The following is a 20,936-nucleotide window of genomic DNA, read 5'->3' on the forward strand; positions in this document are numbered from 1 at the left end:
CCTTTTTTTCTTTCATCTCTCTCACTTTTTCTTTCCTTTTTTCTTTTTTTATTTCTTTCCTTCTTCCTTTCTTTCTCTTTCTCTCTCTCTGTGAGTCTCTGTGTGTGTGTGTGTCTCTGTGTGTGTGTGTGTGTGTGTGTGTGTCAGTGATGGGTTTCAAAAAATTTTGGAACCTCTTCTGTAGGTGTGGCCTGCTTTCCGGGTCCATTGGTGGAACCTCTTCTAACCGGTTCGGTAGATTTGATGAACCGGTTCTACCGAACTGGTGCGAACTGGTAGGAACCCACCTCTGATTCCTTCATACTTCTTTTTTTTTTGGTCCAGGCCAAAGCCATTCCTTTTGTCATCTAGTTGGGAATTCTGGGAAGTGCAATTCCCAGGTTAGGAAAGACTGGCCTAGAGAAACCTACTAGTATTTCAACCCCCAATTTTGTACAAGAAAAGCTTGGGGTAAATTGTAACAGGCTCCCCACTTTCCAAGGGCAGACTCTGGATTCTTCAAGGCTGGTGAACAGAATGCATTCGTGTCTGGGAGCTACCTTTCCGCAGCTGATGGTAATTGTACCCCACAGAACAGCTTAGCAATTAGTTGCCCTTTTCGAATTAAGTCGTGCTAAAACTTCCAATTAGGCAGATTATCCAAAGAGAAACAAACTGCTTCAGCAGACCCTGGATTTTTTGTCACTCAAATTAAGCATGCCGCAATATAACTTTTTTATTATACAACTTTTAGAATGTTCACTAACACCAGGTATGATTTTTCCCCCCGACACAATCTTGGTTCTAGAAGGTCCTGCCAGGCACCAGTACACACACACACACAATATATACCATACTTTTTGGAGTATAAGACGCACTTCCCCCCTCCCCCAAAAGTGGGTGAAAATTTAGGTGTGTCTTATAGACCGAATACGGGCCCATTTTGGGGCTCCCAAATCCTCTGTGCGTCGCGTTTCACCCTCCCCAGCCACCAGAACAGTGGTGGGTCCCTAATGGTTTGACCTGGTTCTGCCAAACTGGTAGTGGTTTGGCGGCCTGGGTCTCGGGAACTGGCAACAACCCATGCACCTGAACCAGTTCTCTGGGTGCCGCCGTAAGTACCATATTGTTTTTTGCTTCTGCGCATGCGCAAAGCAAATTTTATTGCGCTGCGCATGCATGCACAGCAGGCAACAAGCACGCATGTGCAAAGCGTGTGCACGGTGCGGCCATGAACAAACCAGCAGTAGCGATTGCCGGAACCCACTCCTGCTCCAGAAGCATTCTGTATGCCAAAAATAGACGCGTTTTTGGTGAAAACAGGATGCGCAGAGGGCTCAGGAGGCCAAAAATGGGCCTATTTTTGGTCTGCAAACTTCTTCTGGGGGCCGGGGAGGGCGAAAACATAATGCATGGAGGCCAAAAACTATTTTTTTCTTGTTTTCTTCCTCTAAATCTAGGTGCGTCTTATAATCCGAAAAATGAAGTATATATTGGTACCTGGCAAGATCTTCCAGAACCACTTAAAATTGATTTCATCCCATTTTCATATTAAAATCTTATTCTCCAGTTGTGTATCTAAGACCTTTTCCTCCTACACTCATTAAGCACTAACAATTTGATCACAGTTCTGAGAAGTCTCTAGAGAATTGCAGGTGGCTTTGAGGACTCGACTCAGATTTTATTCCATAGTTAGGAAAACATCCTTTGGTGAAATGGGCAGCTTATAAGACAGACAGACTGATAATAAACCCTCTCAAGTGATTTCCATTTGTAAGCTCATTAAACATGAGAACTGGAAAAGCAAGGACATCAGCCCGCCAAACAAACGTAAGGTTTGCCCACTTTATCATATTCCCTACAGCTACCTATGGTTGTGAAAGTTGGACCTTTTAAAAATGAGACAGTGAAAATCGACTCTTTTGAGTTGTGGTGCTGGAGAAGTCTCCTGCATATTCCTTGGACAGCACAGGTGGCTAACAAGCAAGTACTAAATGGCCTAAAAGGAGACTGAAAGCAAATCACAAAACTTTGTCTCATTTATTTTGGCCATATTATGCGGTAAATTCACTGGAGAAAGCAATTATATTTGGGTGAGTTAGCAATAAAAGGAAACTAAGCCACCAAAGAATACGGTGGCTGTATAGGTCTAGGACAATTCATTTTGCCACGGCCATCTCACCATAGTAGTCTCACCATGGCCACCTTACCACGGGACCACTGGTTGCTGTGGCCAACTTGCTATGGGACAACTCGCCACTCAAAATTCCACAAGGGATAACTCAACGCAATAAACGTTATTCTCTACAGTTTCTTTGTCCTGTGTCCCATGTTGGCCACGCTGAGGTGTTCCTGTAGTGACTTGGCTGCATCGAAACAGCCAGGGTGAATTGTCCCTGTGCGACATCGTGTGGTGAAATGGCCACAATGATTTGGCCACAGTAAATTGTCCCCATTTTGTAGCTGTACACCATCAAAGAGGACGCCAGCCAGAGCATGGAAAAATTCGAAGAAGTAGTGCAAGATCAGAAGATGTGAAGAGACTTGCCCATAGAATCACCAAGAGCCGAACACAACTGAGTGCTCCAACAATAGCAATAGCAATAGCAGTTCGACTTATATACCGCTTCATAGGGCTTTCAGCCCTCTCTAAGCAGTTTACAGAGTCAGCATATTGCCCCCACAGTCTGGGTCCTCATTTCACCCACCTCGGAAGGATGGAAGGCTGAGTCAACCTTTGAGCCGGTGAGATTTGAACCGCCGAACTGCAGTTAGCAGTCAGCTGAAGTGGCCTGCAGTACTGCACTCTAACCACTGCGACACCTCGGCTCTTGCAACCCTCCAAAAGGATGCAAATGACCAGCTGTCTGCAAGGAATATAAATCCTTCTATTCCCCACCATCCTGTCAGAGCTGAAGGAGCTTCTTGGATGTTAAGCAAAACGTCTTCAAATGAAAAAACAAGAAAGTCCAGTTGCCTCTTGAAAAAATACCTTCGGGATACAACTAAATGGATAACATCATCATCAACAACGTTATAACAGGGCTGGGCATTCGCTTTTTCTGTCAATATCCTCTGGAATAATCTGCTTGGCCTGGGCACGGCCAGGCACCCAAGTGGGATCAGCCGATTCCCCCTCCCTTTGGCTGACCTGCTTTCTCTCCTTCCTCAGCCAGCTGCTAGCTAAGGAGTAAATTACTTACAATTCTACAAATGGTTTTTGGAATTAAATCCAGGGGCTGCTTGTCACACCTAAGCTTTTAGCTCTACATTAGAAGCAGGAAAAATAAGATTCTTTCCTGTTTGGGAGGAGAGAAAAAAACATTAGGGCTGATGGACTATGCATTTAATAATTGGGTTGATTAAATGATAGCTGGATTAGAGCCAGATAATAGCCCCGGAAAGACTTAAGAGGATGGGCTGTAGTGTTCCGTGTTGGGAGCATATGGTCTGCAAAATGGAAATGCATCCTAGCTCAAATCCTTGGCATCAATTCAATTTAAAGGATTAGGTTGCAAGTGATTGCAAACCCTTCCTTTGTCTGAAGCCCTAGAGAATTGCAGAAATTGTCAGAAAAGACGACACTGTAATATATGGAGAAATAGCGTGACTAAGCCTGTGTTTAGATATGCGACAAAACATTTTGAATCAAATCATATTAAAGTCATACCTCTACCCACGGCAATAGTTCAGCAGTTCCCCTGTCACAAACTCATTTATTTATTAAATGGGAGGCAGAACCTGCCAAGGAGAAGGCATATTAAGCCTATTTTGTTTTGGCATTAAGCCAGCAGGGTTGCGAAGGTTAAAATTCTGGCCTTAAACTTGCTGCAACAAACCCAAAAGCTAATTAGATGACTTCAGGGGGGGAAAAAAACGAGGCAGAGAAAGCTCTGAGCTCTTTGACAAAAAGTAGAATTCAAATGTGAATCGTGTAACTGCCTCTCACATTACAACAATTAACAGTGGCAAAAGTTAGACCAAAAGATTGCTTACCTTTAGACTAAACCATTTTGATAGCAACTTTTCTCAAGGAGACATCTTAGAGCTATCAGTCAAAAAGCACCACACACATTTCTATATCAGTATGGTCAGTTGCACAGTTAGCCTGATGTTTAGTCTGGATTTGGCATTTTTGTCCATCTAGCGCAGTGGTAGTCAACCTGGTCCCTATCACCCACTAGTGGGTGTTCCAGCTTTCATGGTGGACGATAGGGGTTTGCTATAACTCTGCTTTATAAATTTTATAAAGTAAATTTACTTCCCTACTTTATAAATCACCATTACTGTGGAACCGGTGGGCAGTTAGAAAATTTTACTACTAACGGAGATACAAAAATGGACAGTAGGTATAAAAAGGTTGACTACCCCTGATCTAGCGTGTCCTTCCCAACAATAGCACTTAGCCTTATATACCACTTCAGAGTGCTTTACAGCCCTCTCTAAGCAATTTACAGAGTCAGCCTATTGCCCCCAACAATCTGGGTCCTATTTTACCCAACTCGGAAGGATGGAAGGCCGAGTCAAACTTGAGCCTGGTGAGATTCGATCTGCCAAATTGCTGGCAGCCGGTGATCAGCAGTAGTAGTGCCTGCAGTACTGCACTCTTACCACTGTGCCATCGCGGCTGGGATAGGCAATGTTTGATGGTCTTAAAGGTATCACCTGTTCCAAGTAAAGCTGCCTTTTGCAGTTGATTGATGGGGATTTTGTCATTGTTGATGGTGGTCAAATGGTGTCCAGTTGTTTTCTGAATTGCACTCAAGATGCTTATTACTGTTGGTACTATCTTTGCTTTTTTTTGTTACAGTCATTCTATACTGGCGAATACCTGTAGCTCAGGTGTAGGATGAGGAATAAGGTTCATTTGTGGATTGGTTTTTGAACATTTCATTACCAGGATAGGTAACATCTTCAGCAGAGTTTAGGGGATGTCTATGTCAATGTTCTTCTGTTTATAAAGACTTTAGGGGGCAAGTGAGGGTCTCACTTGATACACTCACAACTGAAGCCCTTATAAACATAAAAACACCAACACTGACACTCCTAAACTCCACTGAAGATGTTAGCTGTCCTGGTAATGAAATGTTTGGAAACCAACCCAAAAGCTCCGAGAATGAACCTTCATCTTCAGGTCTTTGTATTCTGTGATTTAATCCAGTTCATTCTCTTCTGCTGCCTTCTCCAGATACTACCATGTCCACGATCGGAATTCTCTAAATGTCAGATTTCATCCAAGAGCCAGTTTGGCCTAGCGGTTAAGGCACCCGGATAAAAAGTGGGAGACCCTGGGTTCAAGTCCCACCTTAGCCATGAAAGCCAACTAGGTGACTTTTGGGCCAGTCATTCTCAGACCAACACAGCTTACAAGGTTGTTGTTGTTGTGAGGAAAATAGGAAGAAGGTGTTGGATATTTTCACCGCCTTGAGTTCTTTGTCAAAATGATAAAGGAGGGATAAATAAAATGAAATAAATGAAATACAAACACCGACCTCAAGCATCAGAAGTAGTGTGTGCGTGTGATCCTCCATATCCTACTAAACTATCAACATCCCGGCTTTAACTAGCTAGGGCTAATGAAAATTGAAATGAGGGAGTTTTCTCTCCTCTCATACAGAAGAAGAAAACTACTTGTAACAATAGCCACACTGCAAAGAAGTTTTAGCAGCAGGAGACAGGGCAGGGTGGATAGAAGATTGAATTCAAGTATCCAGTGATGGAATTTGCAACGAAGGTTCTCTTGTTTAGCTTATATCACGGGTGGCTTTGTTTGGTTTGAGGCCTTTGAATCAGTATTGATTCCTAGCAAATATAGAGCAGTTCATACATTTTCTTGACATCTTTGGAACGGCTTCATTTCATTTCATTTTCATTTTCACTTTATTTGTATGCCGCCCTTTTCCCTGGGGGGACTCAGGGCGGCTCACAGTTCAAAAGGGGGAGGGGAAGGACAAACAATTTACAACATGGAGACACTACATACAATGCTTGCCATTGCATCCTTCCTAAGGCTGAGAGAAAGCGACTGGTTCAAAGTCAGCCAGCTGACTTAGTGTCTAAGACGGGACTAAAATTTACAGTCTCCCTGTTTCTTGCCTTAATCGCACCACCAAATGGACTCTCTATGCCACAATGGCTTGTATAAATCAAATGGAATGGTGGGGAAATTGTAGACAATCCCGCTTTTTCTTTGGAGGAATAGATACATTAACTAATCATAAAGAGAATGGGAATCTGTTTTAAATGCCACAGGTATGATAAATTTTAAATTTTAAGGATTCTTTTTTACTACATGTAGCTTTCCTTTCGTTGCCATGTACATTGTTTTGCCTGCTGTAAAGACAGTAGGGGTAGAATTTCATATAACAATTTCAAATAATAATTTTGTTATTTTGCAGTGAGAGCTGTAGTTTTTTTCTGGAACAAGTAGCAATAAGACAAAACTCGGGCAAGGAAGCAAACTTGTAAGAACGGAGTGCTCATTGTAAACCTTCTCCTCAAAAATAGGTCATCGTGCAGATAGTGGATTTGGAGGGGGGAAAAAACTTCTATAAGTTACATCAAGCCTGTAGTCTTATTTTTTTCAGGGAAGCATTTTGAGATCTCAGAATGGGCCAATCAACTGTTTAACTGGCAGGTACAGCAAATTGGTGAAGGATTTATCATAGGTCAAAACAGGAGCCTGATTCTAGATTAGGTTCTGCTCCAATGACATGTATAATTACAGTAAACAGTCTTTAAGAGTTCTGTGGAATTAGGTGGCGCTTCCAGCTTCATTTCTCTTAAAGGAATGCTGTTCAGTTTTGCAGATACTTCTTTAGAAATCCTTTCAAGTAACCGCGTATTCTGAGGTCATGGAAAAATACTCATGAGATGCGGGCCATTGTGTGCAAGTCATAGTTGATTGCGCAAAGGACTGGTTCACATGTCTTCCAGCACTTCTTGTCACTTCTTCATGGATTTTCAGGGAGCGCAGTAGGAGTCCAGAATAACACAGCAAGAGACTCAGAAGCAACCTTGCCCTAGCTTGCAACTCTGCTACACTTTTACAGCTGCTCTCTACTTTCTGGAAGCAACTGTTATCCAGGGTGTGAATATGGGATTTATGTAAAATCTCCAGTGTTTTGTGGGAAAGAATAATTTGGTCACAGCTCCAGCATTTTCATCTGTGAAATGGGGTGGGGGGGGAACTGGATTTTAATTGCTGTGTTCTGTACATTTCTTCCTCTGGCCCTCTTAACTGAAATGTTTTCCTGCACCCGCCGGGAATGACTTCTAGCAAATGGCATGATATTGCCTCTTGGTAGGTCCTTGATTTTAAATAGCAACAGAGCAGCGCAAAGCAAAAGAAACTAGCAGCTGCGAATAATAATTAAAGGGCCACATGATAAGACTTTTTATTTATTTATTTATGGTAACTGACCAGCTTACATAAGACAACAACTGAAGTAGTAAACAAGCCAAGCACGGATTGAGTTTGAGCGCTAACGCTGCATCTGATTTGGCTGCTGCTGATCAGAGAGCTGCTCTTTAACTGATGTTTATTTAGATTTTTTTTTTAGATTTTATTTAGCATTTATAGGCCGCTTCCCCCCCCCCCTTTTGTGATGGTGGCTGTGGTCCAGATGTGCAAAGGTGTTTCTGAGCGCCACTGAAAATGCAATGCCCACGGTCACATCTCTATGTATTGAAATGCAAGCTCATTATCATCAGGCATGTGCTCCGGCATCCCTTATTTTCATAGCATGTCTTTTCCCAGATGATTCCTTCTATTCCGATAGAGGGATTTGCTTCCTCAATTAGATTTGAATTATCACAGGAAAGTCGGTGTCTTTTGATTCGCTTTCTCCCAAGCATCCTCTTTCTTCTGCAGGTCCAGCTGTCTTTGTTGCCATATTGTAAATGGACAAATCAGCAGTATTTATATTGCAGGCATATTTGTTTTACGGCAGGGGTGTCCAACCTTGGCAACTTTTAAGACGGGTAAACTTCAACTCCCAGAATTCCCCAGCCAGCCCACAACTTGTTGAAGTCTACCGGTCTTAAAGTTGCTAAGGTTGGATACTCCTATAATGGGGAGTATAATGGAAGACAAACTCATTTAACCAGGAACCTCTGTGATTTCTTTGCCCTTGGTACCTGTGCCAAAGTGGCTTTTATATCTAAACTACTATGGCAACAATATTCTGCTGGCTGAAAATGCTTTCTCCGTGTGGTCGGGCAGAATGTTGAGTTCATTCATACTGATTTCTACCTGAGGGGTTAAAAGAGGGAGAAACCAGGGCTACCAATGCACAACTGCCTGCTTTGAAGAAATTCCACGTTGTTTTGCAAAGACACTCGAAGCGCGCTTCTTGATGATGTACATTCTGTATCATTTGATAAAGCAAGAATTCTTCCACACGCTGCTAGCACTGCAGAGCATAAATATTATCTGCCACTGGCCTAGTCAAGCCTTACTGGTTTACTTTAACCATTATGCAATTTGTTTCACTTCTTTTTAAAGATTTTCTGGATTTTAAATTTTTTTACAAGTCATTTCTATTTCCTGATTTAGAGCAAAAGCTAAGGCAATTTTAAAAAACTTTTCATGTGTAATGATATCCCTAAAACAAGAAACATCTATTTTAAATAGTCTTAAGAGGCATTTAGCAGAGAAAGATTAGGACATTTTAGTATTTTTTCAAAGTGAAGGATGGTAAATGAAAACAATTCTTTTAGTATCTACTAATTACCTATTGAGGGCAGATGAAAACTAAATTGAATTACTTACTATTGAATTATCTATAAATTTTCCTTGTTGATCAATAAGAATAATACTTGCTTGAATTATCACTCCAAATTTATCAAGTAAAGAAATATCTGGCCTTTAACACAACGCTAAATGAACAGAGCCGTTTGAAATTATTTATAGTAAGAAAAGGTCACCAATTTAATCATGTACGTTAAGCAGGCAAGCAATTTGTAAACATTCAAAAGCGGCAGCATCCATGTTACAAACATAAGGGAAACAAAAATCAAGATTGTTTTAACGATTCCCCAACCCTTCTTTGCCATCCCAAAATTTTTGGAAGTGATGTTTAAAAATACTACAAACACCAAAGGAGATTCTACCGGGCTTAACAGTCCTTTCTTACAAAAAGAAAAAAAGTTCCAAATTTTCAACACGACATTTTATTAGTGTGCTCTTTAATATGATCTATATTGGTCACCAAGTTCGAGCTCTGTTTAAATCCCATTAGCAAAGGGAATGCTTGTATCTTGATTCAATGCTTCTTTCACTTCTGAGGACAATGTGTCAAAAAGATGATCTTCTACAATTAGTCCACTTTTCCTGAGAAGCCGACACTGGCCCAAAGTAGCTGGCAGACGGTCTAAACAATTCCCCTTCAGCTCTAAGTTAGTTAGTTGCAACAGCTGGCCAATTTTTTCTGGAATTGAGGTGATGCAATTTTGCCCCAAACTCAAAGTTCTCAACTTGGAGCACTTAAACAGTTGCTTTGGCAAAACTTCCACTTTATTTCCTGTGATATGCAAGTGCTGGAGATTTTGAAGCAACCCTATTTCCACAGGAATCACCGCGATGGAGTTGTAGCTTACATCCAAGCATCTGAGTTTTTGTAAACTGAATACTGCAACAGGTAAGGATTCGAGTTTATTATTGGAGAGATAAAGCGACTCCAAGTTTTTAACATGGGTAATGGAAGAAGGAATGTTAACTATTTTATTGTGCCACAATTTCAGACAAGTTAGTCTTTTTAAATGTTGGAAGCTGATGACTTCTTCAATTGTGCGTATGCTGTTTGACTTTAGGTCTAGCTCCTGCAAGTTAGTGAGACTAAAAATGGCATGGGGAATACGTTCCAGTTCACAGTTCTGCAGCTCTAATTCTGCTACATTCATCATTTTCTTAAGGCTATTCAGTACAAAAAGCTTGGTACCATCATTGTGAATGACCAGCTTGGTTAGATGTGGTGCTACATCTGTGATGTTAGATGGAATTTTGGTCAAATTGCTTTTCACATAGAGAATCTTAAGGTGCCTTAATTCTCTAAGCGATTCAAGTCCTATCATTTTATTGTTTTCAGAATTCAAGTTGCCTACCAAATACAACTCTCGGAGATTTTTAAGTAAGTATACCCAAGCTGGTATCTCTGCAACATCAGTAAATTTCACATGCAGGCATCTCAGGTGGTCCCGAAGAAAACTGAAGGCTGTCTGCTCCACCTTGGCAGGGCAATGATAGAGATGTAGCTCTTGAAGGTTAGTCATCTGGGATATTTTAGCAGGGATTTTTGCTTCAGGAATCAGCTCAAGCTTTAACACATCTAAATCCGTCAAGTCAAAAACCGCATCCGGGACTCCCGACAGCATGAAAAGATGTAATTCTTGCTTATCCTGAGCATTGCGAGAAACGTGTTGCCTCAATTTCTCAAAAGTCCATTCGTGGTTCAAACTTATTTCCCTCAGTTTATTTTCACTGACCTCTGACAGAAATACACCAAACCTCTTGGAGTATAGCTGATCGTACTGGTCAACCATGTGCAAGAGAAAAGCAAAATCATTCTTAACATCTGGAATATCGCTGAAACTGCTCTCCTCTCTAACTTTTTCAAAAGAGTACTCCTTGAGGGGTAACCGAAACAACCAGAAGAGAGTGTACAGACAGACAAAACCATAGACACAGATGAGAGAAATATAACTAATAAGCAACTTTTTTAACATGTAAGCCATATTGTGGGTGCATTCAAATTCTTGGTAGCCAGTCAGATGTTCCACTTTGGGCATGCAAATATGCTCAAAGCTGATTTCATTGACAAAATTTGCTGTGTAGCAGAGAATAAATATGAATTTTACAGTTTTGATGACAGTCTGAACAACGTAGAGTTTATAAATCAAATCGCTGTCCTCCACGTGGGCCCGGAATTTCCGTACTTTTTCAAAGAGTGCTTTGGCTTGCTCCCCATCTTTTTTGTCCAAAATGGTCATACCCGGGACTTCAATAACTGGCTTTTCTGCTGAAAACTTGAAACCAGTCTTGTTTATCATGGGGGTACTGGCATTTGGACTTCCTTCATCACTACTAGTTGAGACATGCTTTGGCAGGGACTGGGCTCCAGTTAGTCTCTGTTTATTCTCCTCAGAGTCCTCACATGCCGTTTCAGACAACGCTTTTGTAGTCCAAGGGGATTCAAAGCATTTTCCTAAAATAGAGACAAAATGCTCAATTTTTGAGCAGGTTTTGGGGTATTTAAACCAAAAATTGCTACTGACCATCAAAATAATTGTGTGTATAAGAGCTAGGTAGGGAAAGTACTTTGAATACCAAGGAAGAGCCACATGATAACACATCTGGTTAATGAAAACATATTGCTGATAATCCAAGTTAGTCTTACGGCCCAGGAAATCTTTCTGTTCCTTCTTTACTTCCTGACTTGCAGCAGTTGAGTGTAATGGGGGATAGTCAGTTGTACGTACATCAGGCGTAGTGACAGGTGTCGTGTCAAGAGATACAGCCATGGATGCCTGTTTGTCTTTGTCCTGAATAGTTTCGGATTCTGGCATATTTGTAGCTTTGGCACTTCCCAAGGAGCTGGGTTGCATTTTCGCACTGACAGCAGACTGTAACACAGGCAAACAAACCACCTGATCTTTGGTCAACTGCATGGTTCCAGCAAAAATGGCAACCATTAGCATTACAACTGCCAGATAATCCATAAATACATCCCACCATGGTTTCAGAATTCGGTAAGTTGGCTGTATGTCATTCAGAGATGCAACTTCTGCAAGGGTAAACATTCCTGTAACAAAACAGAAATTCCTGTTATTCACTGCTGAGAAGCACAATAATAATGTATGCATTTCTTTATTTTTAAATTCTATTTTTCCTCCTTATTTTAATTTCAATTTTATCTCTTATAAATGGTGGACAGCAGTCACTTTTAAAATATAAACGGTGGACAATAGCTACTATTAAATATAAAACAAAATATATTTTAAGGTCTCTCAAGCTGTATTGACAAAAAAATTAAGACTATGGCATATGTTCCTTGAATGTATTTTAACATTTTAGTAGATGTTTTAGGGTTACCATCTTTATTTAATAGTTTAGGACAGATATGAAAGAAAATAATACAGAGCAAATGAGAATCTTCAATCAGAATCAATCTAATAGTAATGGGTGGGTTACACAATAATAATCTCTTATAAATTATAACCATTAATAGTATTATTACATCAGAGCAGTAGTCCATTAAAAAGGGACAGTAAGCAGTATATACTGGTTTTATTTTTCCAACTTCATGTATACTTATCCATTCCAATATGGATATATTGCTATATTCCTGTTTCCAAACACTGAACATTTCTTATGGTAAGGAAAAACCAATCTAATGTAATGGACAGGCGATGCTTCAATGCTATTAAATAATTAGCAGATGTAAATCCTCCCTTTAATCTTTTCCCATAAGGTAGGCATTATACTCAATGTTTTATGGTCTATCCAATAACCTGCAGGCTGATTTTAGGATTGATTGTCTCAAAACCAAAACAATCAAAGTTTGCTTTGAACTGCCAAAGAAATTATGTTTCTTTGGAATACTGGAAGGCCTAGAGAAGCAGGAGGGCAGAATTAATGTAATTCAGCATATTTTTCTGTGTGAGTTAAACACATCTTTACTCCAGTCCACTGAAATAAAAGAGAATCAAAATGTTTTCATGATCATGAACTTGAATGACGTAACTGCCCTGTCCATGTTTAGCTCAATCCTAAATCGTTTAATGAAAAAAACAATTCCCTAAATTCAGTGTGAGTTTATTTCCAAATAAGAAGGAGACAATTGGAGTCTCGATGTCTTCTGAGTTGCAACTATGATATACCGGTAAATATGAAACACAAGTTCTGAAAATGCCAATTATCAGAAATTAGCTACTTGATACAATCAAATCTTTGCAATAATGTAGGCTAACCTAATCATGACCTTACAAGAAATTCATTAAAACCAGCCTTGCTAGCAGTTTAAGAGCTCTAGACAATCCAAGAAAGAAGCATAATGTAATTTAGTTATTCTTTGTAAAGCCTTCAAGTAATAATGCTCATAAACAGGTTTTGCTTCCTCGCCCATGCTTGCCTCCAGCTGTGCAGCCCGGTTCCTAACAGGCCACGGACCAACACCGGTCCATGGCCTAGAGGTTGGGTCCCCTGCTACAATTAATAAATCAGAATGTAGCATTTTACTACTTGCTGGTTTACAACAGTGTAAATAAAAAAACATGCCAAAAACCACATGTCATATAGGCAGAACTGATAAAAGTTGGGAAGGTCACTAATCATAAGCCAGCATTCTCCAAATCATACACATACCTGACTTTTACATGCAGTAGGTGAGACTAGGGAAAAATTAAAGGTATACAGTTATTTTTCATGTTTACTGCCTAAATAACCATCAGTTTTAAGGCTGCATTATTGAACCTAGTGTAAATGGGTAAATATAGTTAAGACTTAATTGTTAATGCTGTAAAAATGCAAAACTTTGAAACCAGGAGGAAAAAACTAAAAATTATTATTTCATTATTCAAATTAGATATATTTACACGTGTAGATTTTAAGCACAATGAATTCAATTTACTATGGACTGCTGTTGGAAGAAATGTCCTTCTGGGTTCAGCTCCAAGTGGGGAAAAAGACACTAGAGACATGGAGGCTGCTTGGAAAGATGGTTTTAATAGTGGACAGGACCACAGGGCTTGAGTCCTGAACAGAAAAGGTGATCACATGCTTCAATGTTGGTAGAGAAGAGAAGGGAGGAAGAAAAGCTGAGTCCCTGGTTTTATGCCCTCTCTGGCCTTTGATCTTGAGCTTGTATTCTGATTGGTTGTCAGACTCCCTTAGGCCCATGCAGGGGCAACTCTCTAGGCTGCGTTTTGAATCCAGGTTTGGTTGAATTCTCAGATGCCATGTGGCGAGTTGGGTAAAGGGCCAATATTATCATGCCTTAATCCCATCACTCTGGAGCTGAAGAGGAGAAGTCTTTATTATGTAAAGTAGACTAGCTCAGGCTTTAATGGCTCATTGACAAAGGGGGATGGGCAGGAAGCTGCAGGCAGCTATTCTGCCTTTTAAAACATGTTTCTTCCTTTTCACATCCAGAGAAATATTCCGCCTTTTCAATATTTCCTAGGATATTTCATTTTTTTCTGGGAGAGGGCTGGGTGATAACTTCCTACACTGCAAAAATCTGCCTGTTCACTAGATGCTAGCAAATAGCTTGTTTTTTTGCATCTCCTTGTTGCCACCTAATGGTGGTCCAAAGTTTTGCAGCCCACATTTCATGATAGCATTTCCCCCCCTCTTTCACTCAAACAGATTAAGCTTCCATCTCCCACTGTCAATATGTGGAAAAGTCAAGATCACCTAAGGAACAAAACTGTGATTTAAGTAAATCAACAGCAGAAGCTCAGAACTTTAGATCTAAAGGCCAGAAATATTTTTCAGAAGTCTTGGCAATAGTTCAGAAAACAGCTCCAAAACTTGCTAAGAAAGTAAATTTTCTTATATGACAAAAAAGAGAGTTCACGTAGAGCAGGGCGGTCAAACCTGCAGCGTGTGGACCAGATGCGTCACACATTGGCCACGCCCATGCCTGGTTTAGCAGAGGGGGGTAAAATCATGATATGTCACAAGACGATGCTGTGATGAAAGCGAGTTTGACACCCCTGATGTCGAGTAATATTTATTAAATATATTGTAAACTGTTCAATAAGTTAACTATATTTAACTTAAACAAGGATTTTGTTCTGGATCTAACCACATCTTTTTCCTGTCTCTAGTTATTTTAACTGTATTTGTAGCACCAGGTATTCTACAATGTTTGAAATGCAGAAATGTGGTGGTATTATATATGCAATTCAGTATGCCAGGACTGCAAGTGTGGAAAATAGGATTAAAAATGCTTACTAATTTATTCTCAGGAGTTATGTAAAGAATGTTTCAATTTAAAGAGAACAATAGCCTAGAAGCTACGTTTCAATGAACTATGTCAGTTCTAAATGGCTCTTTTCTTCACAAACTTCCCTATACATAATGAACTGATTTACCATTGCAAATCATGCTTTAGACATATTAGATGTTCATTTAAAGGAGTTACAGTTATTCCTCGGTTAACAACAAGGTAACTGGGGCCAGAATTTCCATTGGTAAGTGGTGTAGTTATAAAGCACAACGTTGCTGGAATGTAATCCTGCACACCTCATTGCTATTGTTAAGCGAGGATCCTGGGTTGTTAAGCAACTCCCAGGTAGTTGCAAGCAGGCCTGCAGGCAGGTAAGGCATAGTGGTGCCTGGAGAGGCTTCTGTTGGGTAGGGGTAGGTGTGCAAGTGGCCTGAGAGGCTTAGCAAGATTATAGACGGGTGCCTAGTGCAACGTGGGGGAGGATGCAAGTGCCTTACTGACGTAACTTTCAACTTTTCCTGCTGATTTCCCCATTGGCTTTGCTTGCGGAAAGCCAGCAGGGAACCTCACAAATAGCAATAGCATTTAGACTTATATACCGCTTTACAGCCCTCTCTAAGCGATTTTACAGAGTCAGCATATTGCCCCCAACAATGTGGGTCCTCATGGAAGGATGGAAGGCTGAGTCAACCTTGAGCCTGGTAAGATTTGAACTGCCAAATTGCAGGCAGCAGAAGTAGCCTGCAGTACTGCATTCTAACCACTGAGCCACCGTGGTGACTATGTGGTCGCAGGACACTGTAATCATAAATGCAAGTTGCCAAGTGCCTAGATCCCAATTACATGACTCTGAGCGTGCTGTCACCACCACAACTTCAAGGGCCAGTCATAACTTGGAATAGCTGCTCGGCAAAGACTGCTTGTATTAAGGAATGCTTGCAAAACAAACACACTGCCTCAAGATTGGTATGTACTTAGCAAGCCAGTTTAGTCTGGTATATTAAATTCTGTATATATTGGTAATAACCTGTACAGGCTGGAAAACATTTAATATCTCATGACTTTCTATGATTTTTGGCAGGGATTGTGCATAATCACCTCTCCAATGAAGGAATAATAACATGCATTTTGAGTATAATTAGGTGAAAACCTGGGCTTTTATTATGATCAGAAAAGTTACCGTTGCAAACAAAACACACCGGCTTCAAAAAATCCAGTAAAAGAAAATATCCAGGGAACACTATACTCAGTCAGCTAAAGTAATTATTCCAGTTAAAATAGATTTGTTTCACATAAAGAACCTTCCAGCTGTTCTTGTATTTTCTAGGACACCTTTTCATCTTCACTTATCCACAGGGCACTTTAAAAGTAAGAAAAATAGGTATATTCTTTTCTCAGAATCCGAAGAATTGTTGTGCTTCAGGAACAGATGCAACAAAAACCTTATCAATATCCCCAAATTATTATTTCCTATAATTATACTGTATCTTCATCATTCCTCTATAAAGGATCTTAACCTGGTAAACAAATCAATTTGATGAGGGATTTGAACCCAGGAATTCTTGCTCTTAGGTTGATGCACTCTGCACTTCTGCTTAAAAACAGCCCAGTTTTAAAACAGAACTGCATCCTCGTTTTATATGAAACTAATTAAATACTTAACTGGTGCTAACTTTATACAATATAGCTGGGAGGAAAAAACCCCAGGAGTTTTTATGTTTAGAAACAGAAGTATGTTGGAATAACGGAATCACTAACTATTTATGTTATGTTAGATATTAGACTATCTGCTTCTAAAATGAAGAAGGTAAATTGCTCTGGGACTTTAGAATTCAAAAAGGCAAGCATCTGCCACACAACACTCCAGATTTAACCATGGTTTATAAAAAAGATAAAAACATCTGGATAGTGGATGTGGCATTTCCCGGAGACAACAGAAGAGAAGACAAAGTAGTGGAGAAAATCACAAAATACAAAGATCTTCAAATAGATGTAGAATGATTGTGACAAAAGAAAGCAAAAGTAGAACCAATAGTAACAGGCACCTTGCACCTTGGGTACAATCCCAAAACTTCAGGAGCACTACTCGAATACCATCAACATTGACAAAATCACCATCACCCAACTGCAAAAAGCAGCTTTTACTTGAAACAGCTTACATCCTGTTATGATACCTTTTGCTCCATCAAACAACATCTACCTATCCCAGGTTCTGGGGAAGGACTCAATAGGTGGATAAAAATGCCAAATCCAATCTGAACATCTGGCTGACTGTGTGACCAACCATAAGAGTAATAATAATAAGTTGGTGCTGACAGTGTTACAGAATTGCTGTGACTAAACACAGAAATTATGAAACTGCTTCCTTGGTTCATTTTACTTCCAAATTCTAAAAAACATTTTATGAAAAGCTGCTGTTGATCACTTTTCATTGAAATGTGGAACAAATTCATCAAAGCTGCTTGAAGAATTTATTGAAATAAATGTGTTTGAAAGCACTTCAAAGTACTCATTTTATTACCGTGTAATTCTTATTTGCTCTGAGAAAAGGAACTGTGCAGAGATTTTTCTTTGAATGGCTGGCCCCTATACAAGGCAAAGACAAGGTTGTTTTCTTTTACTAGGGGATCATATTCTTTCAAGAGTAATCTGGTGGGGCCACGTAGTGGGCAGAGCATAAGCAAACACTGCTTAAGCTCAGAGTAAAAATGAGTGCGGAAGCCTTCTTTTCTAAACTCTTTTTTCTGGGACAATATTTTTCTCTTCTCTTCTAAACATCTTGCTGTATAGAAGACACAATGCTTATCAAAGGTCTGAACTGTTTTCCTGCAGTGCTTTTAAAATTAGACCAAGGGCTCCAGGATAAATTTATCCCCAACTATTACAAAAACAAGGACAGCTCGCTCTTTCAATCTTTTGCTATTTTCAAGAGTAAAATAAAGCACCAATTGCTACTAAATGTATCTGAGCTGTGGCATTAGTTCTATTTGTCTGCAGTTCTAACAATAAAACCAGCAGCATATTAAAAGAGATAATCAATTTACTTTGTGTATTGATAACAAAGCTATGTAAATGTATTAGGAAAAATGCCAACATAATTCAGTTATATCAGAACTTGTAATAGGAACAGGGGAGGATAAATGGAAAGAAAAGTATCTTTCTTAATTGAGGTTTTGAAGTTCAAAAGCAATTGTATGCAGATAAGAGAGTCAGGTCAGAAGAAGTGTCACAACACATCTACTAAAGTAATCCTACAAACTCATTTGCAGTCTTGGGTTACTCCAGAAAGATAAGCATTATTAAGTCTGAACAGTTAAATTTCTCCTAACCAAATGCTTAGAAAATTCCTCATAACGCTACCTCCAAGAGACTAAACCCTTTAATGACCAAGCTGACATACACAGATTTCACATGACAAGTTATTGGATTACTCAATGGAATGGAGGAGAGATGACTTTGCATGAAAATAAACCTATGGATATTCAATTAATATGTTACTCTGTGGCTGTGGGCAATAGGTTTCCCATATAAGTGCATCTTTTTGAAGGAAAGTTTTATTTTCGAAGCATTGAATGTATTGTCCTGTCAATAAGTGTCATTTTATCCATATCTGCACGTGCAGTATATGCAGAAATCTATGCTCTATGGGCCCACTGAAAAACATAAGCAAAGTTAATACTTTCATCCACATCAATAATTCTAACATGGATACACATCATTTTTTTTAAAACTGTAACAATGAAGAATTTTAATTCTCATATTTCTACAATTATTCAAGGTTTATCTCCATCTCTACATAACAAAGTAGAAAATACAATAGCAACTCATGAAGAATAAATATTAATTTAAGCAGTACTCTATAAAGATATTTGGGAAAATACGTAGGTCTTATCTACTCTGTATGGCCACATGAGTCAGCTCTCGAGATTACTATCCTTCCTTTTATTTTGAGTCATTCCATATTTCTTGTACAGCATTGTTTTAGTAAACTGTGAAATCTGAAATTTTATTCTCCAAGGTACCTGAGGGTACAACGAGAAGCAATGGGTGGAAACTAATCAAGGAGAGAAGCAACTTAGAACTGAGGAGAAATTTCCTGACAGTTAGAACAATTAATCAGTGGAACAGCTTGCCTCCAGAAGTTGTGAATGCCCCCAACACTGGAAGTCTTTAAGAAGATGTTGGATAGTCATTTGTCTGAAACGGTATAGGGTTTCTTGCCTAGGCAGGAGGTTGGACTAGAAGATCTCCAAGGTTCCTTCCAACTCTGCTATTGTATTTCAGTACAAAATTAACTAGACAGCTGCTAAACTGGACAGAAGAGGATAAAGGAAATACTAAAATTATCACATATATTATTAAATAGGTGGGATTGGATTTGTCTAATTCTACCACCCCACTTATCTTAATGCCGAATGACAACCTAAAAAAATACAGTTATAAATATTCTTAAATTAGCATTTCCCTTTGGACTTTCAAATTTATTCTATTCTGATTAGAATCATAAATGCATATCCAGAATTGGTCCATGGTTCAAAGATGAATATGACAATTAGTCCTATTGCAGAGCATTGTTGTCTCCAAGTTACATGAGACAATTTTCCTGTTCTGTTTAATCATGGATGGATCATTTATAGAGGCAAAGCATAAAGTGATGTCAGTCTGTATCGGAACCCTTCTATTGGAAGAGTTTCTCTCTCCATACAGTACAGATTGAATCTTGAACCAATCCATCTAAGGAAAACGGCCAAGTCCTGGAGCTGTCAATGCAGAAGAGAAAAAGACATCCAAGAAAACAGAATGTGCAAACACAGCAATTTAAGAGATTAAAGTCCAATATAATCACTCTTCATCAACTTTGTAAGGAAAAGTAGTTGCTTATGTTCTACTGAAATAGCTTTTAGAAAGAAAGTATGACACTAAAGCAGTTTCTAGTTCTGCATCTCTTGTATTGCAATTTTGAATGTATTTTCCTTCTTCCTCACAAATAACCATTCCCAAGATTTGAAAAATGAAAAACATAGACATACCTAAAATGAAACATTTTGATTACTGTGCCTAATAGTGAATTACTTGTAAAATATTTCCTTCAGGTGTTACGTATGCACCATTTTGTCTGAACATCTAAAATAGCTTGTAAATATCATCAGCTTACTACCGCCCGGGCCCTATGGAATGATCTCCCCGTAGAGATCCGGACCCTCACTACTCTTCCGGCCTTCCATAAAGCCACTAAGACCTGGCTGTTCCGGCAGGCCTGGGGCTGTTGATCAGCATCCAGCCCCATTTTAAGTGTATGTTTGTTGTGTAATTTTAAAATGATTATGTCTCTATTTTTAATTTTTTAATTTTTAATCCCCTTGTTGTCTGTAAGCCGCCCAGAGTCCCCTGGGAGTGGGCGGCATACAAATACCAATAAACTTCAAACTTCAACTATGAAAGCCTATCAACTTTTTCCACTCTATACAATTACAGAAAAAAGTAAATATTTTAGTTTTTGTTTGAACAGGTGTTAAAATGCAACCAGGGAATCAAAGAAACCCTTTGGGATTGAATTAAATCTTTTCTGGAAATATTATAAAAGCGAGGAACGAGGAACTATCCTGCCATTTGGTTAGGACCAGAACGATGGCAACCGCATAAGAAGGGAGTGAATAGACAGAGAAGCAGAGGAAATCGGATACTTGTTACTATTGCTGACAACCCAAAGAGGAAGGCAACGTGAAACTGGCAGGGAGGGTGAGCTGGAAAGAAGAAAGCGCCGGGAGAGAGGCTATTTTTGCAGCTCAATTTTGCCGAAAAGAACTGGAGCAAAGAATTTCAAAGCAGTGATTCAACTTCCTTACAAGAGCTTATCTACATAAATTCATTATTTCTACATTAATCATTCTATTTTTTTTTTAAAAAAAGAAAGAAGACATTTTTAATTCTCTGTCATCACAAGTATTTAAAAACATTTTAAGTAGAGCTGGCATTAATCAGCCTATCCCACAATTTAAAGACAAC

At 39.3% G+C, this 20,936-nt stretch overlaps 1 protein-coding gene across 7 annotated transcripts in view; it reads right to left on the reverse strand.

Annotated features, from left to right (window-relative positions):
- Positions 1-8,883: 8,883 nt before the first annotated feature.
- Positions 8,884-20,936, reverse strand: part of LRRC8D (leucine rich repeat containing 8 VRAC subunit D) — an 85,197-nt gene continuing 73,144 nt past the window's right edge. For all 7 annotated transcript variants that reach the window (XM_087719329.1, XM_014069385.2, XM_014069389.2 and 4 more), the window contains one exon: positions 8,884-11,780. In XM_087719329.1, coding sequence (XP_087575455.1) covers positions 9,208-11,778 — 2,571 coding nt within the window. In that variant the 5' untranslated portion in view covers positions 11,779-11,780 and the 3' untranslated portion in view covers positions 8,884-9,207. The remainder of the gene's footprint in view (positions 11,781-20,936) is intronic.

Source organism: Thamnophis sirtalis, unplaced genomic scaffold (genome assembly GCF_051295495.1).
Source record: "Thamnophis sirtalis isolate CommonGarterSnake01/CBP01778 unplaced genomic scaffold, rThaSir2_p1.2 scaffold_7, whole genome shotgun sequence".
Classification (NCBI taxonomy): Eukaryota; Metazoa; Chordata; class Lepidosauria; order Squamata; family Natricidae; genus Thamnophis; species Thamnophis sirtalis.